Source organism: Pogoniulus pusillus, chromosome 23 (genome assembly GCF_015220805.1).
Source record: "Pogoniulus pusillus isolate bPogPus1 chromosome 23, bPogPus1.pri, whole genome shotgun sequence".
Lineage (NCBI taxonomy): Eukaryota > Metazoa > Chordata > Aves > Piciformes > Lybiidae > Pogoniulus > Pogoniulus pusillus.
The window spans coordinates 21,875,203-21,893,439 of record NC_087286.1 but is presented as its reverse complement, the minus strand read 5'-3'; the positions used below and the strand labels follow the sequence as shown (position 1 = coordinate 21,893,439).

The 18,237-nt window shown below is 46.6% G+C and overlaps 1 protein-coding gene across 2 annotated transcripts in view; it reads left to right on the top strand.

Moving 5' to 3' along the window:
• Positions 1-18,237, top strand: part of SCN5A (sodium voltage-gated channel alpha subunit 5) — a 184,023-nt gene that overhangs the window by 47,518 nt on the left and 118,268 nt on the right. For both annotated transcript variants that reach the window (XM_064162881.1, XM_064162879.1), the window contains exons 8-11: positions 6,226-6,367; positions 7,874-8,071; positions 12,585-12,767; positions 15,116-15,517. In XM_064162881.1, coding sequence (XP_064018951.1) covers positions 6,226-6,367; positions 7,874-8,071; positions 12,585-12,767; positions 15,116-15,517 — 925 coding nt within the window. The remainder of the gene's footprint in view (positions 1-6,225; positions 6,368-7,873; positions 8,072-12,584; positions 12,768-15,115; positions 15,518-18,237) is intronic.

Below are 18,237 nucleotides of genomic sequence, written 5' to 3'. Positions count from 1 at the left end.
TTTGTTCCTGCTCTGCCTGAAAGTTGGGGAAAGCAGTAGGAGCAGCAAGGAAATTTGTCCATTAGGAGAAACAGACAAGATACTATTGAGGTGCAAAGCAAACTAACAGACAGAAAATGAGAAACTTTGTTCTTTTCACATCTTCACTTGCAGCTACGGTGGGGAGCTGGCCTTTCATAAGAGTGTGCATGTCTTAAGTCAGTTTGTGTCCCCTTTAGATCTCAAGGTCAGACTGTTGAGAGTTTTTCTTCCTCTTTCACGATACGTCCTGCATATTCAGCTCATGGGCAGGAACACCCTACGAGAGCATGCTGACAAAGAAAGCACATTTGCATCACGTCTGTGCCGATACTACCGAAAAGGCTAGTGAACAGGAAGGAAAAGCAGCCAGGAAAGCTACTTCAGCATGCAACAAGAAAGCACCTTTGGCAACTGCATCCTAGTAACTGTTGCTATAGAAACTTTAGCTACCTTTATCCTCACTATGACCTTGATTTTTCTTTGCAGAGTGCATTAAAATAATGTACAGTGCGGGGCAAGATTCTGTACGGTTTGGTAACTTCTGCTGTCGCTGAGCTTATTGCACCTGAGGGATGAGGCAGTGACCATGTGCTGTAGTACTCCTTAAAGTTTTTGACTGAGTCCTAACTCTAAAGTATAGTCAGAGAGAAATGTTGTTTCTTTTTGTGCTGTGGCACTTTGCTAGGGAAATTAATACCACCACATGCATTGCATCAGATACTCATTTCATTTTTATGGGACGTTCTCTCACCTCACTGTCAGTGTACTCATTACAGCACATACAATGATGCAGCACTTTCACCTGTCTGAGCTGTAGTAACAGTCCTTTGCCTTTGTGCCTTCTCCATATGGTGATTTATAGTGCCTTGCAAAGGCTTTTCACACCCCTCAAGGTGTGGAGAAGCAGCATGCACCCTACCAAGGAGGAGCACTGCTATCAGACACTTCCAGCACTGCTGATCTACACAGCTGAGTGCTGAGAGCCTGCAACAATGTGCGTGTCCACCAGAAGACCATGCCAAACAGCACACTCTCCCACAGCTCTTAGTCCCCTGACTACACTATGAGAAAAACCAAACCCCATATATGTTACCTGAAAGATGTTGCAGGGGCCATATGGGCATAACTGTAGGTAGTATACAGCCTTGGAGGCAACAGTAGCAGTCCCCACTCCCAGAGATCAGTTGTGTATTTGGAAGATCATGTCTCTGGTTAAACAGCAGCAATAGGGATTAAATCCAGATCCACTCAGTTCTTGAGGATGGGTAATATTATCTCCTAGTCAAAGCTGTAACAAGCTCATCAGCCACAGGAGAGAAGGAGACTTAGTAGGGGCTACAGTCTTCATTAAGCAATAATCTACCATTATGTTTATGATGATATATTATTGCCCTACATCTTATTTGATTAGACAGAAGATCCAGTGTCTGGGCCACTGGATTGAGGGAGAAGAAATGAATTTCCTTACCTTGTTGCACAATAAAGTCTAAAAGAGCCATACTGCAGCAGAGGGAGTTCTTCTGCTCACTGCTTGTGTGCATGCTTGGAGGATTCTGATGTCTCAAGCTGAAGCCAGTGGTTTTCCATCTGCTTGAGCAAGTAGCCAGTGGGGGAGGCTGAAACGTTTTTCCTGGATACAAGTCAGCAGCATGCACAGGTCAGTGGGTGCTCTGAGTCTGTGAGCAAGCCTGCTCATGGGCATCTCCTTCCCTTTTCTCCTTCAGTTTTAGCTCCTGAATGCTGTCAGTCTTTATTCTGAGCTTTTCTTCTTCCCTGCTGCATGTGGTGGGATTTGCTTATATTTCCTTCCTTTCAGACCATTGGCACCCCTTCCTTAGAAAAATCTCCTCTGGTCCTTTAGATGACAGGAGTGAGAGCTGCTGGGGGCTCCCAGTCACACTGACCAGGCCTGATAGCTAAAGGAGATCTAAGTCTCTTTTGTGGTCTGAGGGCTTTAGCACAAATAGGCTACTTAGTGTAGCAGCCCAGAGCCTGCTTCTGCAACCTAAACCAAATGAAAGTGCAGCCTTCACCTTACAGATGTCATAGCTGGTAAGAGCAGCTGTTTGATGCTGACTCCTGGTAACATGTGGACAACCCTCTTTGTGTTTTCAGCATCTCAATGTTACAATCCTGCACATGGTTGCTTTACAAATCTCCTTCATTTCACAACCCTATTGGCCACTACAGTCTGGATCAGCAGGTTACTTGGCTTGCCTGGATTAAACTCTTGAGACAGAGCATTTTGTAATTATGCCCCTCAGCTACAACTCTCTGGCATTCCCAATCTGTGTTGCTTAAAGCTCTTCCTTTATGCTCTCTAATTTCCTGTACCAGTGCCAGCTTACCATGGTGATTACAGGCTGACGGATAGGTAGGGAGGCTGATGCTTTTAACTTTTCTGAATCAGTGACACTAATTTTGCTGTGATCGATTGAACAGCATCCTGCAAGGATCGTGTGGAGGATGTGATATTTATGTAGCTTGTTGTGGTTGCCCATCCTTGCACATCAGAGGATAGTGCAATCCTGTGAAATGCTTCCCTGAGGTAAAAGAAGCTAAAGAATTTGCTGAAAAGTAAGAAGAGAGAGGCTTAATGTTATACATCGAAGATGCTTCAGCAAAAACCTTCAGCAAAATCTTGAGGCTCCTTAAAAGAATGATCAGAGAAAATGGTGTCAGTTGCAGAATAATATCCTCATGTGAGGAACTTGCACCTAGATTTCTGTAGAGTGTTTTTCTGGGAAGCAGCACTTTGCTTTCCTTTCAGCATTTCTAACGCCTTCCCTTACCCCATGGGTTATCTCTTCTGGTGGCTACTAAAAGAGGGTGAGCACAAATAAGGAGCTGAGAAGTAGGATACTTTGTCTCGAGTGTCTGGTCTCTGCAAGAAGGATGTGAGCTAACATTAATAGGGTTTTTTTAGCTGGGATTCAGGCTTTTTGTGCTGAAGGTATCTTATTTGAATGCTTTTACACTGAATGTAATATTAGAGAACCATGTATATGAACAGCAGAGTCAGACAGAGCTTTTGACAGCAGCAATCTACTGCTGAGTGGAAAAGGTTTAGGAGACACATAAAGACAGAATGAAAAATACCAACTCTACTATGAGCAGCAAGTAGTAGTCTGAGATGTGGTTGCTTATTTTCTCAATCAGAGAAGTTGCATCTCCGTGTCCCAGGGCCTTCCAAGCAGCTGTGCTGAAGTGTTTTGAGCAGTTGCTCTAATGCTCCTCTGTACCAAAACACTTTCCTCAAGAAGCAACACCGGCAGTAACCTAAGTGTGGCTTTGTAACCTCTAATCTTGGTGTGCCAAGAAGTTCCTTTGAAAATACCTCTAAATGCAATCTTCCTAATGCCACCTTTCTTTCAGGCTGCCTTGTACAAAAGGGTGAGGAGAGTAGGAGGAAAGTCTCTCTCAGATTGAAGTTAATGGCAAAATTTCCATTTTGCATCAGACTCTTGGCAGCTGCTTCTGGATGGAACTTTATTTCCAGCTGACAGCCCTGTCTAGACTGAGGTTCACCGTTAAACTTATCACCGCCAAGCTGCTCCCCGCTGTAGTCAGAGCTCTAGGCACTGGGAAGAGCGTCGAAATCTAAGCACTGAGACCAGCTCAAAGGAGGCAGCTGCAACTGGTCTTTTGTGGAAGATGAAGACAAGGCTGTCCAGTTCTTGAAGTAACAACTTCATTTCCAGCCAAGCACAGTGTTTGAGTGCAGTTAATTTCTCATGACAAAAGGGATAAGCCTTACAAAAATTCTTCTGTCCTTCCAGACAAGATGTTTTAGCACCAGCAAGTGGGAAGGGTTTCCTTCCTGGAAACCCAGAGGATGCATTTCTCAGAGCTCTTGAACAGTCAGCAGCACGTCAGAAGCACTGAAAGCTGTCTGCAGCAGCAGATCCGAGGCAGAAATCTCATGTCTCTATTGCAAAGAGTGACAGCAGATGCTGATTTGAGAGAGAGGAGATTTAGGGAAAAGGCTGCCTCAGAAAAGGATGTGGCTATACAAGAGAGATTCAGTGTGCATCTGCATATTTTGGGGCGGAAAAAGCTGTGACTTCTGTGGTTTAGTCTCTTCTAACTCAGTAGTGTTACTGTAATTTGTATTCAAATGTGGCTTTTACCAGGAAACAATAGATAGTCAAAGTAGGAAAGACCTGGAGCCAGACATTTCTAGGCTGATAGGGAGAGTTAGAAGTGTCTCTTTCCCTGTGAGATGTAGTTACCATTGTCTACATTCTAAACTAATGTAAACTAACTTGCCGCTACCAAGGGTGACAGAATCACTCACTGCATTCTCACTTTGTTACATTTAATTCGTGAAACATCAGCTGTTCTTTCCTGATTTATTTTTGCTGCCTTTTCTGAGGACTACTGCAAACAGGGATATGCACACGTTTTGCAGTGCTTCAGCACTCCTTTTTTCAGCCTTCAAATCAGACTTACTTAAAAATTTGTGCTTGACTAATGATATTACATTAAGCTTCTTAAAGTGTTGTTGCATGTCTGATGTTGGTGGCTGACATCACAGATTTGTGTAACTTCAAAACCTATAGCAGTGCATTCTCATCTTGGCATGCAAAGCAGAGTTGCTGTCCTGTGATTAGAGATTTGATTTATATCAGTATAAAAGGATGTTTTAAAAAGCCCTCCTTGAGTTGAGACTGAGACACTCTCTGCTTTCTCAGGAGTCAATTTCCTCTTGTTTTGGGTGGCATTTTAAATAAACACTTTACATTATTTAGGTTACTGCTTTGCATTTCAGTTCATGACAGTATTCTGCTCTGATAAAAACTGTCAGTGATTGAGACACTTTATGGGTGTTTGGTGAGAGAAAAAGCAAAAGCTGTGCAGATCAGGCACTCTCTTCGTGCCTGGTGACATATCTGAAATGGTTGGATACTACAATAATCATCCTATCTGAAGGCAGTTCAGCAGACCTTGGTTCCTCCATCTAACAGGCAGAACATCAAGCTCACCATCTGCCAGGACAGAGGTTATCGCTCTGTTAGCAAAACACTGCCTGGAAGTTGTTCTTCATCAATGTCTCTGACAAAGTGCTTTCACAGCCCTTCTTTCTCCAGCCCCCCCTAGTTGAGTTTGCACTGAATTGTACCGGGTTTAGCTCTATCTGTAGCATAAGGAGAACAGAGCTAACATTACTGCAGGATCTACTGAGATCTCCTTCAGGTAGTTCCTACCTGACAAATTCCCAAGTACCATAGGGCTCCAGGACACTGGCAACCTCCTCGGTCCCATATTCTCTTCCTATGGTACAGCAGCAGTAAACCTTTACATACTGGTCTGTGTCTTCAGCTTCTGATGTGGCACACCTTAGGTTTGGAAAGTGACTTGTGAAGTGCAAGGTGTATGAGGTCTTTTGATCAGACTGTTCTGGGAGAGAGAGTGGGTTGCTGACCTGGCATCTCTTCCACCTTGTGTTTCACTTCATGATGCAATTCAAGACTCACCTTGAATTGCATTGCATTGTTTTTTCTCTCTGGCATGTGAGGCTAGAATAGTTCTAAAGAACCTCAGAGTTTAAATAGAGCCAGTGGAATTCATGCTATGTGCATACCATTTCATGTGTGAATCTGCAAGGCACAGAAGGAAAACATTTTCCTGGCAGAATGAAAAAATCCTGTCACGAGCCCAGACTACGACGGTGAGTCTAACGAAGGGCTGGGCTTCTGAAATTGAACCTTCAGTCTTCGCAGGGCTTTGAGTACAAGGTTGGCATAGAAAGCGACTGGGAAGCTGCTCAGGTGGCACATGCTGGTGTCACCCAGCCAGAGTCAGACCTACGTAACCAGAAAACAAGGTCGCAGTGTTACCCACAGCTGCGACAGGGCACACCAAATTTATGGTTCTTAGTAAGCAGTAACTGACAACAGGAACAATGTTCAAGCACTGAAGTGCTGCTTAGATGCTTAAAGCAATTGTCTGAAATGCCAGGTGTTGTGTTCATTTACCATCACAGCTTAAGCTGTGGTTACCAATTCCCTTTTAGTCCTTTCAAAGGGAAGCTGAGATTGCAGAGGTGTTTAGCATTGTGGGTTTAGCATCAACGAGTTTCCCGTGATTGTACCACTGAGGATCTGTGCTCTTAACTAAGACCATCCAGTGTGTTCCCCTGGAAATCACTTTCTCCATGCCGGAGCCATCTAAGATGCATTTCATGTCTTTCCCACTTCGCAGCACGTGCCCTGAGGGATACATCTGTCTGAAGGCTGGGGAAAACCCTGACCATGGATACACAAGCTTTGATACTTTTGGCTGGGCCTTTCTCTCTTTGTTCCGTCTTATGACTCAGGATTATTGGGAACGTCTTTATCAACAGGTAGGAGCTGGTTTATTGCTATTAAAAATTCTAGAATAAGCACATTGTCTTGTTGCAGTTATGGATCTGACAAGCAGAGACAAGGAAGCCTTGCTGGTTATTAGGTAGCCTGTGTTTGTGTGTGTTCTGGGAGAGGACCATCAGCTGTTACAACTAATTTCTTAGGAGCCATGATAGCAGAAGATGTTATGTTGAGTGTTCTTTAGAGGGGGGAAACTAATACTGAGAGACAGGCATTTCTAATGGGTAATTCACCTACATCTGAATGAAGTTCACTACTTAAGATCTCCACATCACCCCATAATGATTTTTTTGGTGACTGGTGTGGCACACACCATTCAGAAAATGGCAAGAGTGCCTGGTACATTCTGTCTGCTGCAAGCTTTTCGTCACAGGCACCTACCCGGCAGAGGCACAGGCAGGTGTGCAGAGTGGTCTGCTGGTGCATGCCCCATTTATCAGACATTGCTTGAAAGGTATCTAAGCTCTGAAGAATTACATATGATAGTTTGATGTTGTATGGTATATTCTGTCCATGAAGCCACTGAGCATTCACTTCAGCATCTCAAAGTTGCCAGAACTTGAACGTGCTCATACAGAAATCAAGGGTGTTAGCATGGACAGATACTACCCTGAGGGTACCGAGGTAGACATCTTTGAAGGTACTGAGGGTTTATGCTTCACAAGCAGCCACTTCTGCAGCTTCTTTTCAGGAAAATGTAGAACAACAAAATGGAAGATTCTTTACATGGTGTTCACTCACCTGGCATGGTGCTGCATGTTCACCTCTGAAAGAATGAAACTGTCATGGGAAATGAGGCTGAACATCGCTTCCTTTTACTACTCCATCATATCACACAGTGGTTTCTGTTACTAGCATCAAGTCATTGACCATGTGATGCATTTAATGGAAGCTTAGGCTCTTACCTAGACTCCATCTGTGTCTGCAAGTCCGGTGAAGAGTCAGGCAACACAGTCAATGACAGCCAAGATTTGGTGGTTCTTATCCTGAGACAGATGTCAAATTAATATTCAGATGAGTTGCACCCTAGAAGTGTCTTTTCCTCCCTGCTGACTGTAAAGGATTCAGACTGCAAACAACTGAAGGGACACAACATGAATCCCACTTGGGAAGGTTCTATGCACTGGACAAAAATAGACAGAGCTATTTGGGGGAAGCTTTTACTGCAACAGATTGTAGTAGTGTCTATTCTAAAAGAAAAGCAGTGGAGATAATTGGTAAAGAGAGAAAACATTCTTCTAGGAATTAATCTTGCTGTAAAATAGCTCAGTTTTGCCTAAGGTGTAAAAATGTCTTGGTGAGAAGATCATTTCCTCGAATATGGTGATTGTTTGTCAATAGAAGGATTCTGCCAGGGTCATTCACACGGGCCAAACTTGATTCTATTGTGAACCTGTTTTGTAGAAAATACAGATTTTTTTCCCTTTTCTTTGAAAAAAAACATTTCCAGCAAATGTGAAGTGGTTTTGCTTTCCTGCTTACAGACTCTCAGATCTGCTGGGAAGATCTACATGCTTTTTTTTATGCTGGTCATCTTTCTGGGCTCATTTTATCTGATCAACCTGATTCTGGCTGTTGTGGCCATGGCATATGAAGAGCAGAACCAAGCCACTATTGCTGAAACAGAGGAGAAGGAACGGAAATTTCGGGAAGCCATGGAGATGTTAAAGAAAGAACAGGAGGTCAGTGGACTATGTGAGATGATTACCCTTGGGTAATGAACAGATGGTACCTTGAGATTCACATTCTCTTTGTTCTACATGTATGTGATAACCAAAGTAAGATTTGCTTGAAAGCAGCTTAATGTTTAATGTCTTGGACAGAATTATTACAGTTCTTTCCAAGAGAAATTTCCTGTCTCTCCCAGTTAGGATTGGGGCCATGTAGAGTTTACGTCTCCAGGGTTGTGCTGCTTTAGCCGTACCATGTGTGCCAGTAGAGAATTTATATTGGTTATCACATAAGACATTTTAATGATGATATAACTACATCTGCATTTGAGCATGAACCAGCTCTTTTGGTAGCTCAGCCACAGCCCCAGGTGAACCTTCTTCAGCACCTTAGTTCGTGTTCATTTCCTTGCTGTCCTATTCAAACTGCCATGAATATCCAACTGCCCAATAATCATAGAATCGCAGAATCAGCCAGGTTGGAAGAGACCTCCAAGATCATAGAATCAACCAGGTTGGAAGATACCTCCAAGATCATCCAGTCCAACCTAGCACCCAGCCCTATCCAGTCAACTAGACCATGGCACTAAGTGCCTCATCCAGTCTTTTCTTGAACACCTCCAGGGACGGTGACTCCACCACCTCCCTGGGCAGCCCATTCCAATGCCAATCACTCTCTCTGCCAGCAACTTCCTCCTAACATCCAGCCTATACCTACCCTGGCACAACCTGAGACTGTGTCCCCTTGTTCTATCGCTGGTTGCCTGGGAGAAGAGGCCACCCCCCACCTGGCTACAATGCCCCTTCAGGTAGTTGTAGACAGTAATAAGATCACCCCTGAGCCTCCTCTTCTCCAGGCTAAACAACCCCAACTCCCTCAGCCTCTCCTCATAGGGTTTGTGTTCCAGGCCCTTCACCAGCTTTGTTGCCCTTCTCTGGACATGCTCCAGCACCTCAGCATCTCTCTTGAATTGAGGGGCCCAGAACTGGACACAGTACTCAAGGTGTGGCCTGACCAGTGCTGAGTACAGGGGCAGAATAACCTCCCTTGTCCTACTGGCCACACTGCTCCTGATGCAGGCCAGGATGCCATTGGCTCTCTTGGCCACCTGGGCACACTGCTGGCTCATCTTTAGCCTACTATCTATCAGTAGCCCCGGGTCCCTTTCCTCCTGGCTGCTCTCAGCCACTCTGGCCCCAGCCTGTAGTGCTGCTTGGGGTTGTTGTGGCCAAAGTGCAGAACCCTGCACTTGGCCTTGTTCAATCTCATCCCATTGGCCTCTGCCCACCCATCCAGCCTGTCCAGGTGTGGCCGTTTGAGCTGATCCTCTAGCTCAGACATAGGGGAGAGATGAACATTCCAGGGATAGGCCACATAAATGGCAACAATAGATAAATTAATATAATTTCATTGGAGCATCAAGAACTTAATGTCTAGAAGCACAGTTTGTTCTCCCCCTTCTCCCGCTGGCTTCTGCTGCTGCAGCTTCGCCTATCTTCCCCGGCTGCTGTTTTGGCTACTGCTGCTTCTGCTGCTTCGCGGCCGCTTGACCCCCTCCCCATCTCCCTTAAGGTTATTGTATTGTTTTCTTTTTTTTTCCCTTCCTTCCTTCTCTAGTTATTATTTCTCTTTACATTGTTATACTTATATTATAAGAAAATACAATTTCATCTTTCCCTGACTTTCAAAAAAGTAGGGGGGTTTGTGTTGTGAATTTCTTCCCGGGGGAGGGATCAGCCCAAACCCGGGACACGCCCCCGCCACGTTGGGCGCCAAAAAGAGTCCTGTCCCGGGTTTGGGCTGATGAGGGCCGTGGAGTGGCTGCCACCGCAGAAGGCTGTGCTGCCATTCAGCCAGACTGGGACAGGCTGAGAGGTGGGCAGGGAGAAAATGAAACTCAATAAGGACAAGTGCAGAGACTTGCACCTGGGAAAGAAGAACCCCAGGGACCAGGACAGACTGGAAGACAGTGAAGGGGAAAAGGGTTTGGGGGTCCTAGTTGATGGGAGACTGAGCATGAACCAGCAATGTGCTCTGGTGGCCAGGAGGGGCAATGCCATTCTGGGGTGTGTTAGAAGGGCTGTGGTTAGTAGGTTGAGGGAGGTTCTCCTGCTCCTCTACTCTGCCCTGCTAAGGTCACATCTGAAGTATTGTGTCCAGTTCTGGGCCCCTGAGTTCAAGAGGGATACAGAAGTGCTTGAGAGAGTCCAGCGCAGAGCCACAAAGCTGCTAAAGCTGCTGAAGGCAGTGGAACAGTTGTGTTACAAGGAGAGCCTGAGGGAGCTGGGGCTGTGCTGCTGGGACAGGGGGAGCCTGAGAGGTGACCTCAGCAGTGGTTATCAGTGTGTGCGGTGAGTGCCAGAGGCTGGAGCCAGACTCTGCTGGGTGATGCCCAGGGACAGCACAAGGGGCACTGGGTGGGAGCTGAGGCATAGGAAGTTTCATGTAAACATGAGGAGGATTTTTTTTCCCTGTGAGGGTGACAGAGCCCTGGGACAGAGCTGCCCAGGGGGACTGTGGAGTCTCTCTCTGGAGATATTCCAAACCTGCCTGGATGTGTTCCTGTGTGATCTGGTGTAGGTGCTCCTGCTCTGGCAGGGGGTTGGATTGGATGAGCTTTGGAGGTCCCTTCCAGCCCCTGACATTCTGTGATTCTGTGGTTTCTGGTCCTTCCCTGCCCCTGAGCATTATCACAGTGGGTCCAGCCACAGGAACCTAACAAGAAAGGGTAGATAAGCAGGATGTGGGGACATCCTCCACGCTCTGAGAAACAATTTAGTCAAAATCCTTTCTCCATATCTGAGAAAGGTAAGCAAGGCAGAAGCAATTCAGCTCTGGCAATAAGTAAGAGAAGGCTAAAGAACTGGAAATGAGCCTATCTTGCAGTAAGAGTACAGCATGCATAGGAGCACAGCTGACAGCACCTCCTGCCACGATGAAGCACGGCGGCAACCGGCAAGGAGAACCCAAACTCTTCAGCCCAGCTTTTACACTGTACAGTATAAAGGGACCAACATTGTAACTGCTGGTCCTGCTTGGCCACTCTCAGTCAGTTTGCACAACTGGTCAACACGTTCCTGAACCTGATGTTAACACCAAAACCTTGCTGAGTCTTTACGAAGAGCAAGCACTTCAGCGTGGCAGTTAAATCAATCGGCTCGGGGGCTGGGGGGAAGAACAGCTAGACTGGTGTCTGAGCCCTCCTCCACTGCTTAAGCAGCGTGCTCAAGAAAGATATTTCCCACAGGAATGAAGTTTTGTTGTGCTCTCAGCTTGATAGAGCTACTGCTACTCCTTGAAATACACGATTGATTCTTTACATGGCTGTTAAGTGCCTTCACTTTCCTTGGACTGATGCCTGTGGGAGGAAGGGAGTATTTTGCTGTGGAGAGCTGATTGCCTGATTCTAGTGGTTCACAGACAAGAGCACAGAGGATTCATCCCTTTCTGCTCTCCTTGGGAACCTGGAAAGGCTTTCCCCCCCCTTTCCCTCGTAGTTCACTCTTTTATGCATTTTAGCTGGGGGCCCTGCAAATGCGCTTATCTCCAAGGCTCTGCTCTGGCTGCCACTGAGGCATCAGCACCTCCGAGTCTGACCTGGGGCTCTGTGCTCTGAGCCCACTTAGCTCCTCCCGCCCACACCAGGGGTGGGGACCCGGTGAGCTGGCGTGGGCTGTGGCTTCCCCCCTGCACCTATCGATTCTTCCTCCTGGCTGCTCATTTCCTTCCACGCCCGTGGCTGTGTGCGCTCGGACTGCCGCACGGGGCTTCTGCTGGGTTCCCAGCAGTTGGTCTGTTATCAGTCACCTCCTGCAGCAGTCCCACCAGATAGCCAGCACAGCACTGCAGCACGCAGCAAAGCAAAGTCCACCTTATCTCCAGTTACGCCACAGTTTTCTTCTTGCGTCTCTGATCATAGCTGCCTGCTCTGCTGCTTGGGCTAAAAGTGTGCCAGCTCAGCTGCCTGCTGTTCCTGGCAGCCTCTGTGTTAGGGAAGGAAAAATCCCAGCATCCAGCTGGGCTGCCCTCCTGTCCAACCATCCTGATTCTAGTCCGTGAGGGGCTTAATGAGGTTCCTCAACTTGAGATTTCTCTGACTGCCACCCGAAGTGTCACTCCAGAGGTTGTGCCCTTGCAAGCATGTCCTCACAGAGTATTCCTTTGGTGAAACACCCAAGGATCTTGCGTTGGAGCTCTGTGCAAATCACCCTTTTGTGGAGCCATTCCTAATGCTTCATCACAGCACCTGGGTGGCAGACCTGCATGGGTGCACTTGTGACAGGAACCTGTCTTGCTTGTTTGTTTTCCTATGGCTAAGTGTTTCTTGTTTGTTTTCCTATGGCCAAAAGTGTTTCTAGCCGTGTGAGAGAGTTTTGTGATTAGTGACCACTTGTAATTTGTTATTTATCGCCTATGCAGCCTTAATATTTAAAGTGGAAAATAGCTACTGAGTAGAGTAATTATTAGTTCTCACTGAGGTCCTTAGATAATACATTTTGTACTTTCTACCATCTTTTGTTTTAGGCACTAGCTGCTAAAGGCATTGATTCAATGTCACTTAGTTCATTGGAAATGTCACCTTTGGCATCCAAAAATGCCAAGGAAAGAAGAAATAAGCGAAAGAAAAAGAAATCTTTGGGGGCAGAAGAGTATGGCGAAGACCAAAGGAATCCCAAGTGTGACTACGATGAGGGTCAGAGGAGAATGGTAAGCCATGTTCTTTAATGTCACTTATTCCACACTGCACTTTGCTGGCTGATCAAGGCTCTAGATAGGCAGTCGAAGCTGAGAGTTGCCAGCTGACCTTCAAGCAGTCTGTTAGAAGAGGGGACAGGAATGTATGACCACTTTCCTTTTAAAGTGAATCTTTCAAATGCCCATTAAACATCCTTACCAATCTGTTTGGTTGCAGTTATTATTATTGTTATTTCTCATCAAGATTACCCACAGCTGGTTTATTTTTTTACTTTAATTTCATTCATCTGATTAGATCTGTCTTATCCTTGCTAGAGACCCAAAATTCTTGGGAGAAACTTGCCAAACCCAAAAAAAGAGAAGAGAGGAGGAGAAAAGGAGGAAATTTGTCTCTGAGGGTTTTTTAAATGCTATGCAAAGCCATTATTAACATTTTTGTACTCATTTGCTAGTTGCCTTCGAGTCAAAACTATGTGGCACTTGGTTCCACTTTGTACTGCAAGGAAAAATAGATCGAGGCTGTTGTTAAACAGGGTTTTATGTAAGTGTTACTGACATGCATGAATATGAATCTGCACATGCTGTATGTATCAAGTGATCACAAATAGCTCCAGGTCATTTGCCTTTGCCAGCCGAGGGCAAAGTTTAAATCCATGTGTTTTGTGGTTTTGAATAGCCACGTAATGGGCTAAGTCTTTTTGTGTTTGGCTGTCAGTGAATTTAGGGGCACTTGGCAGCCATGAGAAGCTCATAGAAGACTTGGAAGTGATGTAAATGAATGCGCCCAATTAATGACTCCCCAGCTCACAAAATCCACACCGAGCTGGACTTGTGCAAATGAATGGCTTTTTTTCAGCCAAGAGGTTCTGTTGTTGTCTTACTGGTGGAGTGGGTCGCGTTATACCCCTTTGTTAAAGCTAGAGTTGCTCTTAGCTGAGGTTGCTCTTCATCCATTCTGGACGTGTTTCAAGACACCACGTACCAGAGCGGCCACGGAGCGGAGGGCGGCGGTGCCAGTTTGTTTCTGAGATGAGTATTTCTTGTTTTCACTTTTCGCCCCTGGATGTCATATGCATGAGGAACACGGGAGACACATTTCAAAGCTTATAGTAAATCTTCTTTGCAAGGCTGTGTCTGGCATGGTTGGAGGGAGTAGGGCTGAGTCATCATTCAGATGAAATCTGAGCAGCTGAAAGTGTGTTGCCATCAGAAATCAGACTCAATGACTGTGCCATGGAAACCCAGGCATGGAATTTTGACCAGTTAAGATTTGGTCACAATCCAAACAGGCTGTTTTTAGTTAGAAAGGGCTTGGGGTTTGTACTTTGCCTTGTACCAGTGTCACAAAATAGCATCATTGCTTAACTCTTTGATGTTAGCCACAGTGTTGAAATTAAATCGGGCTTGTCTGGTTTGTGGATACTGTGGAGGTCTGACCTCTCTTCATAAATACTTGGCTCACAACAAAGTTCTGAAGCAGCTGAAAATTCTGTTCAAACTATGAAATCAAAAGTATGCCCTACCTAAATGCTCTTACTCCATAACTTCCTCTTCAGATACAAGAGAAAGGAACAGACCTGAATTCTTTAGGGTTTTTCTGAATGTTATTTTTCCTGAGCCAGGGTTTAGGTGTGTTTAGTCTTTGTCTGTGTCTTGCTGATGCTTGATCAAAGTTGCACTTTCACTAGCTGAGGCCAGGGTCGATATTGGAGTGTGAGGAAGACCGTTGTGTGCTGAGGTTACCTACCACTTAAAGCAGCCACGTGCATTGGGATAATCATTGTACAAACTAATAAACCATTTCCCTCTTCTTGCTCTTGTTTTTTGTTTTTGTTTTCCTTTATCACCTTCTTCCGTCGTATTCTTCTGCTGCTTCTTCTTCTTCTTCCCCCTTCTTCTCATTTTCCCTGCAGTTCATTTCCTGTTCTATTTCTTTATCTCTTCTTCTCCCACCACAACGTTCCTTCCCTAGAAGATGCGTGATAATGCAGTAAACTGGAGCTGGATGCCCTTGCCTGCTCCTGCCTTCCACTCCTTATACTGCCTTCCCAGGTCCTTTGATACTTATCAGACCCAGGAAGGAGTAGAAGCAAAGGAAGTATGCTACTGGGTGATTGCCGCCTTCACCCTTCCTATTTTGGTACATCTTTAAGTGCCTAGTGTTAGACAAATACCCCATGGCTAGGAGTGACTGTTCAACCTCTTAACTTGGTGAAGGTTGAATCCCTGTGATTGATCCTTTCTCTGAAGCACTTGTTGTAAAATGGAACTTACTGCTCTCCCCAGACCTTCCTCGCTCCTGAAAACATGTTGCAAAATGTTGTTTCTCTTTCCCCTTTTTCCTTTCTGGGGGTTTCTAGACTCTCCTTGGCATTAGTTATGGTCCCAGTGCACACTTGGTGAAGCGCAGAACCAGCCACGGAAGCGTATTCAGTTTCCGACTCCGTGGTAGAGACACTGTCTCCGAAACAGACTTTGCCGATGATGAGATCAGCACTGCTGGGGAAAATGAAAGCCACCGAGGCTCTCTCTTAATTCCAAGATCTGGGAGGCGTCCAAGCATGCAAAGTCAAGTGAGCCATAGTTCTCACCCTGCTACTCCCAACTACACCCAGACGGGCAAAAGGAACAGCTCAGTGGATTGCAATGGTGTGGTTTCCCTGATAGGAGGAGGCATCGGGGCACTCAACCCAGACCCTACTTCTCCTGCAGGGTTACTGCTCCCCCCAGTTATTTTGGAAAAGCCTGGGCCAGGCGATCTGGTGAGTACCTTACAACTTTTGTCTGTGATTCACACTCTTGTTTCCTTCTAACCGTTGTTGGAGTTTGCTGTAATTGATTCACGCCACCTGCAGTGCCCAGTGAGAAGCCCAGACCCACCTAGGCAGGGTGGGAGAGAATGGGCTCACACAGCACGTTGTGCCTAGTGCTGCCTAAGAGAGGTCTGGGGCTTCTGGTGAGACTACAAATACTTATGTCTTAGGTTTGATATGAATGTTCCTTTCCTGCAGGGACATTTTTGCAGTTGGTTCTTGTGACATTTGAATATCTGACATTGTCCAGTGGCTAGAAAATGGTGTTTTGTGTGAGTCTGACCATCTTAAGTCTCCATTTTCTCCCACTGGTTTCTATCTGCTTGCATCTGACCTCTTGTCTTCTGTATAGCTACTTGTGGAATGCTGTTCTTATAGCTCAAAGGTAGTTCCCAGAAGGGTTTAGCATCCACTTCAGAAAGCAGCCAGGAAAGATGAGTAGATGATGGAGAGATTTGAAGGCTCTTGCAGAATGCCAGGATCTTTGTTGCAAAGCACCACTGCTGCAAAATGTTTAGTAAGACTAAATAAAACTCTTGCCTGGTGCCACTAGGGCCCAAGAGCAGATTTACTTGAAAAGACATGAGATGGTGTTTTGGAAGCAGCTGCTACACAGACAGGGCAGTTTGGACAAGTGACCAGCTTGATAAGGTGGCAGTTTACCTCATTTGATGTAGATAATCCACACTGGATCTCGTCGTTCTCAACAGTCTTTCAGGCAGTGGAGATCAAGCCACTAAGATCAGTGCAGGCTCAGTGTTGTTTCATACTGAGACCAACGATCGGTCAGAATAATGTCCCTTCCTGACACTGCCTCTTTCTGTTTAACTACACGGGCAGCCCAAGGTGAGAAGCTCTGTACTGCATGTGTCTCAGGCCAGGTGAGATGGAGCCCACTCGGAGTACCAAGGTGCCAGAGCTGGGTTGCGTTGGTGGGGAAGTAAGCAAATGTGACTCTAGCGTGTACGGGGCAAGGCATTTCCTGAGGAAAGGTGGGCGAGAAGGGTCCCAGCTGAGCTGTCAGATTGTCCGTGAATGGAGAAGTAGCTTTTTTTTGCTTTAGAGCCAGGCAGCTTCTTTTTGAAGCTTTGAGTCGAATTTTTCTCTTCACCTATGCAGGCGTCCCCTGTAGTCCTGCAAACACCCTCACACTACGCGAGAGGAGGGGCTGTGCTGTGGGGGGAAGTTAGCTGGTGTGAGAATTAGCTCTTTGGTTGACAGTTTTGAGGCTGTTGCTGCTTTCTCAGATGTTCACACCTTTGTTCGTTTAGGACTTTGGTACTCCTGTTTTCGCTCTCAGCAGTCCTGAGAGAAGTCTCTAGACAGCTGGGCAGCAGCAGCACTGTTTGTAGATAGCGAAGTGCTCTTCGCCTCTCTCTGGCACGAAACGAGCTGTGCGTTAAAGCAGCCGTGAGAGTTTGCATCTGCTTGAAAGAGTGACCTGAACCAAAGCACCAAGGCCTCGGTAGCTGGGCAGTGGATGTGCCTCTGCTCTGTGAGCAGGGCAGCTCTGCAGGCTGCTGAGGCTCTCCCAGCTGCCAGGAAATGCCTAACCAAGCACTCAGCCTCTCCCAGGCCACAGTGGCATTTTGCAGGACTGCGCCTTGAGGTGACAGAGAGGCTTTGGGCTCTGCTGGCTTTTCTTTTCATTTGCCAACCTCCTGCCTTTTTTAAACAGGGCTTTGAAGATGTAGATGTTGAAAACTGCATGGCCGGGGCAGGGAGCTCCCTTGGCAGTTCCTGGTCCTCTAGGAAATAGCAGCTAGCCTCGGGAGTAGCAGAAGCTCCTTCGGTGGTGCGGTCGAAGGATGCTGTGTCTCCTGAGGAGCGGGTCTGGTATCTCATGTAGCCGGCTAAGGGCTGCTCGGCAGGGAGCCCACTGCCGTACGGATGCGTTTGCTACGGGACCCGTGAGCGCCGAGCACGAACCTGCAGCCTCGGTGGGCAACGGGAAACAGAGAATGCAGTGCCTGGGTGTGCCTGCAGGCAAAGCCACACTTGTCTGGGCTCTGTGCTCAAGGGCTTTTGCCTTTTTTCTTTTACAGTTTGAAGTTGACTTTGTTCTTTCTAGCAGCTCTGGCTTCTTTTTTAGAGTCTTTTTATATGTCTGGGGAAGGCCAAAGAAAACTGTTAGAGAGTGAAGTTAAAGCTACCTCATTAACTCCACCTAACCTTGCTGCTGTTCAGTTTGAATGAACGTAAGCTCGCAGAGACAAAGAACCCTCTGGGGTTCCCTGGACAAGAAATGAAGGACAAATCTCTGAAAAGACATCACCGTGTCCAGTTCTGGGCCCCTCAGTTCAAGAGGGACATAGAGCTGCTTGAGAGTCCGGCACAGAGCCACAAAGCTGCTGAAGGCAATGGGACACCTCTCTTACAAGGAGAGCCTGAGGGAGCTGGGGCTCCTTGACTTGGAGGGGACACAGCGAGGTGGCCTCATCAGTGTTTACAAATGTCTGCAGTGAGTGCCAGGAGGCTGGAGCCAGGCTCTGCTGGGTGATGCCCAGGGACAGGACAAGGGGCAGTGGGTGGAAGCTGAGGCATTGGAAATTTCACTTAAACATGAGGAGGGTTTTTTTCCTTGTGAGGGTGACAGAGCCCTGGAACAGGTTGCCCAGGGGAGTTGTGAAGTCTCCTTCTCTGGAGATAGTCAAAACCCACCTGGACGT